Here is a 7147-nt window from a genome sequence, read left to right as displayed (position 1 = left end):
AGAACCATCTAATAATACTCCCCAAATTCTCCAAGCTCTTTAGATTTTTTTAACAGTTTAGAAAACATTTATTTGTTTTAGAAAAAAAAACAATTATCAAGCTTACCAATGTTAGGTTTTTTATTTAATGGCAGTTTTGTAGTAAGATTTCTGGGGCATGATTTGAGTCACATAATTGATAAGTTTGGAGTTTTGATTACTCGGAGGATCTAGTCTTAGTTTGAAAGTTTTCTTCATCCTTTTGTAATCTTGATTTTAGAAAAGCTCCGATTGTATGTTAGAGATCTAGATTATACGTACGTAGGAGAGCTTAGAAGAAGGTTCTGATATTGTGGTTTGAGTCTTGATTTTGAAGATGGGAGAGATGAAGTTGGGTTTTTTATTTAATCGTATATGCCTCAATGATTCTCTGAGCAGTATCACAATAATGGAAAATGATTAAGCTTAGCGTATATGAAGGAGAATTAGAAATTTATTGGCTTGTATATCAGAATATTTTGTTATGTTAGTGGAAGGAAACAACATTAACTTCCTCGGTTTGACTTGCCAAAACGGTGGCGTTGAAATCGACACGTGGCGAGAAAGCCCCCCTTCTCCAGAGTGACGTGGACGCCTGAGAAGGCAGATACTTCAACTTTATATATATAGATAGTTCAATTCTTTTATCAACATTAAAATTAAATCGTATAATTAATTAAGTTATATTAAAATACTATTATATATTTGCTAGAATCCCATTTTGAGATACTATCCCAATAAAGTTACTCTAGCTCTAATAGCACCATCATAATTTTTTTTTAACAAAATACCATCATCAATAGTATTTCATGAGGTGCTACAAAAACAATAACCAAACTATAATAAAAAAAAATCATAGATATAAATACAATAATAATCTATGTGTATCCGAAAATTGAGATATTCATAGATTAATTTATTAATTTTTATTGTTCAATATCTAAGAACCATTATCCAGAAAATTGAAAGAAATACAAAAAATTTCCAAGAAAAACTGAAAAAGGACAAATGATAGAGTTGAGAAGACAATGATGACTGGCTTAATTATGAGTTGCTTACAAGGCAAAGTCACTCTTCCTCTTCAACTGTTGCTGTACAGCGTTGAAAGCTAGGGCTTCCTGGTAGATTAACTCCTTAATCTGCTCCACTGCGAGTGGATGTTCCTCTAAATCAACGTCGAAGGGCTTCGTGCACACTGGTTCATCGGTAATGTCGTGCAAAGTCTCGAGAAATGGATGAGCTAGTGCATCCTCAACTACAAAGAGGGCAGAAAAATAAAGGCGATGAGAGTCTAAATAAAACTACAAAGAGACTAAAGAGAGACAGAAAATGTACCAACCTGAGATTCTCTGTCTAGGGTCAAACTTTAGCATCTTCTCCACCAAATCAATAGCTGAATAAGGCACATTTGGGAATTTAAGATAGAATGATTGGCGATCAAACCAAGGAAGCTGCCTTAAGTATTGCTTAGCACTATCATTCAACGATCCAATGTCATATTCGGTTGGAGAGCCTATCAACTGCAAAACAAAGTGCCAAACATTTTCTTCTAAGTTAAGAGATCACACTAAAAAGGTATGTTCCTCGCATACAAAATAGCCCCAAAATCTCATGATTGTCCTTCTTCGGACACAAAATAGTTTATTACCTCAAGAATCAAACAAAACTGATGAACATGATCTCTTCCGGGGAAGAGCGGTCTGCCAGTCATCAGCTCCAAGAATATACAGCCCACAGACCACATATCTATAGCTGTGGTATAAGTAGAAGAGTTCAATAGAAGCTCTGGTGCACGGTACCATCTTGTGGTAACGTACTCAGTCATTGCACAAGTCTCTGAAGCCGCACGTGCAAGCCCAAAATCACAGATCTTTAACTCACATTTCACACTCACAAGGAGATTGCTCGGTTTTAAATCTCTATGTAACACATTGGCCGAATGAATGTACTTTAATCCGCGCAGGATTTGATACAAGAAATACTGCAAAAAAGGGGGAAAACAAACATGTTCAAGCTCTCAAACAAATGACTAATTAGCTTACAAAAAAGGAATTCAAAGTCAAACCTGGTAATGATCTTTGGTTAGTTTTTCATAGGATGTTATGACTTTATAAAGGTCACTGTCCATCATTTCAAAAGCAATGTAAACATCTTCAAAAAAATCTCTCTGAGGAGGCACTATTATATCTTTGATTCCAACAATCTGTGGTAAATGGTACTACGAAAATATTAGCTTTGAATGGTTTTTTTTAACATATATATATATATATATATAAGTAAAAAGTAAGAGAAGAGTGATGAAATCAAACGGACGTTTTCATGCTCTAAGTGACGAAGAAGCTTGATTTCACGGAGAGTTCTCTTTGCCTGGATTGGGTTTTCACATGCATGCATGATTTTCTTTATTGCTACTGTCTCATTGGACTCTGAGTTCACAGCCGAACTGTTAAAATAGTAAAAATAAACAAATTAATGTGTCAATGATATTCAGAGCAAGCAAAAAAAAAACAAAAGTATCACTAGTGATTTTAAAAAAAAATATGAATCAAATTTTCAGAATTTACAATTTTAAGAAATACTTAGCTACTAGAAAATTTACAGACAATTAATTTGTTTAACAAAAAAAAAACAAATATTGAAAGGTAATTACCAAACGAGGCCATAGCCACCACTGCCGAGAGTCATGATCGGTGGCTTATACTTTGCGGGGACTTCGAAGATATTGCCAGATATGTTGTATCGTACATACTTAGCATCGTTAGGTATTGGTTCCATGACTCCTCAAATTCTTACTCGTAAGCTTTTGTTTCTCTTGCAAAAACTATTGAGTTAAAAGAATGGTATTTGTTTTTGTTTTGGTTGGATTAATAGCCTGAGAGAAAGAGGTATATATAGTGACTATAACAGTTTTAAGTAAGTTTTTTTGTCATTTGTGGAAATGAAGCTGCAAATTCACTTTTGTTTATAAAGTGTTTATTTTACTTTAGTTTGTATTTAGAGAGGATTTTACAGTAGTTTAAGTATTGATATAATTACTTGACTGATAAATAAATTAAATTTACTAAAATATCTATAGATGTGAGTTGTAGAACATTTATATAATTTTAGGTAAGCTAGCTGTTCATTCGCAGAAATGAAATTATCAAAACAATTAACCATAACTGTTACAGTAACTTACATACTGATATAATCACGTGAATGATATGAAATTGATAAATAAATTTACTATAATATTTTAGATTATTAATAACGATTGGCTATTGCTACAATAATAACCTCACAATAATATGTTTGTGGAATGAGAAATCGACCAAATTAAAAATATGATTTTCGTAATATTGATATATTCAGATAAGTTTACATATATAGACACATATAATAATGTGTGGAACGATAAATAAACTTTAAAATAACATTTTTACAAATACTTTAACATATTTTACAAAAGTTCAAAAAATAATCATAGATTATATCAATGTTTAGTTTAGTATTTAGTTTCGTAAGTATAAGTTTAATTGTTTATGATTTAGTTACAAATCATGCTTACTGTTTTTTAATAACTTAGTTATCAAAAATATTTCAGAAACAATAAAGTAGTTCTTGATATCATCAGCTGAAAAAGATTTCTTTTGGGTTGTTAGTATTTTGTAATACATACAAATTACAAAATCAATTATAATAATATATCTTGTTATAATTAAATTGAAATTACAGAATGAATTTAATATAAACATGGTAACAAAAATTGGGATACATCCTTTTTATTTCATTCCCAGTTTTATTTATTATATGCAACTTATTAAAAAATTCATTTCCTTTTGTTATATTTTCAGAATTGATTTAAAATATAGTTCATATACTTTAAAAGAAATTTCATCTTCCTTTTGTAAACATAGAAATATATAGTATTATTTTATGTACAGTAGGAATAATCTATATATAATACTCTAGAGAATGCATTTGTATTATGAATATATAGAATCTAAATCAACTCTGCAAGTCTGTTGGATGCTAAATCTAGTAGTTTAAATATGTATATACTCATTTTTCATTTACAGAAAAGAATATTCTGTTAAGGTATGATGACAGCTGTTTTATAAAAAAAAAAAAACCAAAATGAAACAAAATAAAATAAATTAAACTAATTTAGAAAAAAACAAAGATCACAGCTACAAAATATTCGGTATTCTGAAATAGTTATCTTTGTTGGATATCTTAACTTATAAGAATATACATTAAGAATTAATAACAAAAAAGCAGTCCACCTATCCAGTGATGAATGCAACTCCCCTCACCAAGTATGCCTTATTTGTCTATCAAGATTTATCATTGTTTTTCTACCTATTTACTACTTCTGGTTGACAACTGGTGCATGCATTTGTGAAATAAAGACATTTACAATATGTCAATTCATATAATTAGTTACCGCGATTCTTTACTATCCTTAGGCCGCAAGTCGGGTACTACGTGTTTTTGCTTTATCCGCTAGTTGATTTGTCTTGTACAATAACTATAAACTAGAGCTAAATGTGCAGGTTTGGTTTTTACTTTTTATAAATGGTTTAGTGATATTCTTAAAACATATAGATTATTTAGATATTTAATATTTTTAGGTTCCTACAAACTTACCCGGATCCGGAAGAATCCATCTTGAACCTTGTTCAAAAATTTATAATACCCGAACATAGTTTAACTTTAAATCCAAAAACTTGATATCCATAAAAACCGACATGTATCTGAACGAATACATGAATGACCATGTCTAAATAATTTAGTAAACAAATAAAAATAATTTTGTTAACCTGTTTGACTTCTTGTAACTAATAGAGTAAATTCATTTAGACACATGAAATTATTATGGTTAATGCGTAAAATAAATGACATCGAATTATAATGGTAAATAAAATTAATGAAGTAATTTGGAAAAGTAAAAAAAAAATGTAAAAAACGTTATAAGATATTGTGCTTGTTCCGCAAGTGTAGGCGTAAATGTTTATTTAAGATTTTATGCTTGTTCATTTATTATAAGAGTAAAATCCAAGATTTTGTGATTGTTTTAATATTATGGATTCTAAATTGATGTAGTTCTTTTATTATAGTCGTGGAAATCACATTTATGAAAACAATATAGTTCGTTTGAGTTATTAATAATTTGTTTCCTTCTTTGTAGTTCGTTTGAGTTAATTTTAGGAAAACGATGAATATGTGGAAAAGAAAATCCTTTTTAATGTGAGACTAATTTAATTCTTAATGACATTTGGCTGTAAATATTGTGTAACTTTTAGGGTTATTCTATAAGTGTACTTCTGTTTTAATAAAGTAGATTAATAATCGATAAATTAATAAACACTATAAATAAATAAATAAAATTTGGTCTTGAATTAGACCAGTTCAAAATATTAAAATTAATAAAATAATAAGATAATAATTTTTTAGAAAGTTCTATGTAAATATATGATCTTATTAAAATTATAAATTAATAATCTATATATATCATTTTATATAAGTACAAACTAAACATTATATTGTTGATTTTATATTCACAATAAAATTATCTATATTTTTCTGAAAATTTTAATATATTTTGATAATATTTAGTATAACTATATCTAAAACCATATTTGAATTCTATGAAACATAAAAACAAACACCAGATAATATAATAAAACAATATAAAAGTCTAATTTCTAAAATTTAACTATTGTATATACGGTAAAATCAACTATTTTCTTATTTTATAAACAAAAATATTCAGAAATAGAAAAAATCTAAATATTTTTGGTTGTTTTGGCTTGAATTTGTACTTGATTCGATCAAGTATTGTTATTCGAATGCTTGCCTAAATTTTAAATACTTGCAAATTACTTCTTAATACTTGCTATTTATTTAGTTATGTTCAAAATTATAAAACCTTTTGTACCAAAACTTTTAAATAGAGCTAGAGAAAGAATAAAATACTTTTAATTTTTGGAGTAAGTTTTTAATAAAGTTTGGTTTGATGTCAAAAAAAAAAAATACTTGCTAATATGTACTACGTGTATGTGACTCATTTGAAACAAGTATTTATTACATCAAATACTTGAAAATTAATATTCTTTAAATTATTATTACAATACAAGAAATAAAACACGTAATTTAACAGATAACAATTACGTGTCGGGTGATACTTTATACAAGTATCAGCAGTAGCAGTATGCTATAGAAGCAGTATGCTGCAAGAGATGTATGCTTTTGTTAAACTGTTTAATAGGATGATTGGTAGAGCAGTATGAATATGCTATTTAAAATTATTATAAATATTAGTATATAATATATAATATATTTATTTTTAATGAATATATTTCTAATATATATATATATATATATATATATATATATATATATATATATTAGAAATATATTCATAATAATTTATTTATTTTATTAATAATTTAAAAATTATGTTTATATCGAAAAAATATTATTTAAAATAACTTTTATAATTAAAATATCTATTTTTAAAAATAATTTTTCACATTTAAAATAAATTAAATTATATAAATTAAATTATATTTTAAATGTGAAATACTATTTAAAAAAAAAATATTTTTATTGTAAATTAATCTTAGAAATCAAAATTTTATTTTTTTGGATATAAAAATAATTTTATGATATTATTAAATAAAATAAATGAATTAATTATATATATTTTTTAATTTTATAAATTATAAATGCAAATGCTCTTCTAAAAACTTTATATGAGAGCATTTGCCAGATAGCATTCCGAGAGTATTAGCATTTAGTAAATGCTTCTCTAAATGATTTTCTAACAATTGTTGATTGGATAATGTAGAGCATAATGCTAATGGTAATGCTCTACCAAGGTCTAACTAGTGGAACAATTAACTAGAAACAAGTAACGAGTCAAGCAAAAGAAAAAAACAATGAAGTAGTAGAACAACTAACCAGATGTTAACGAGTCAAGTAGAAGAAAAAACAATGATACTTATCAATTGTTATTTGACTTGACAATGTCAAATCCCTTATATATTAATTGAGGAACATTTGAAAAGATGTAACCTCAATTTTGTATTAATTAAAAGAGGCCCCAATGCATAGGTGGCATTCAATTAGGTAGTCAATTACATTC

General features: G+C 27.2%; 1 protein-coding gene across 1 annotated transcript; it reads right to left on the bottom strand.

Annotated features, from left to right (window-relative positions):
* Positions 1–1061: 1061 nt before the first annotated feature.
* Positions 1062–2818, bottom strand: LOC106298961 (mitogen-activated protein kinase homolog D5-like). Its single transcript, XM_013735088.1, has 6 exons — positions 2669–2818; positions 2332–2461; positions 2084–2221; positions 1667–1999; positions 1358–1538; positions 1062–1273 (listed from the first exon to the last, which is right to left on the bottom strand). The coding sequence occupies exons 1-6, from the start codon at positions 2791–2793 to the stop codon at positions 1074–1076; spliced, it is 1107 nt and encodes a 368-aa protein (XP_013590542.1). The 5' UTR covers positions 2794–2818; the 3' UTR covers positions 1062–1073.
* Between the last annotated feature and the right edge of the window lie 4329 nt (positions 2819–7147).

Source organism: Brassica oleracea, chromosome C6 (assembly GCF_000695525.1).
Source record: "Brassica oleracea var. oleracea cultivar TO1000 chromosome C6, BOL, whole genome shotgun sequence".
In the NCBI taxonomy this organism is placed as follows: domain Eukaryota; kingdom Viridiplantae; phylum Streptophyta; class Magnoliopsida; order Brassicales; family Brassicaceae; genus Brassica; species Brassica oleracea.
Note: the sequence above shows the minus strand (reverse complement) of the source record. Positions and strands in the feature narration are given on the sequence as shown.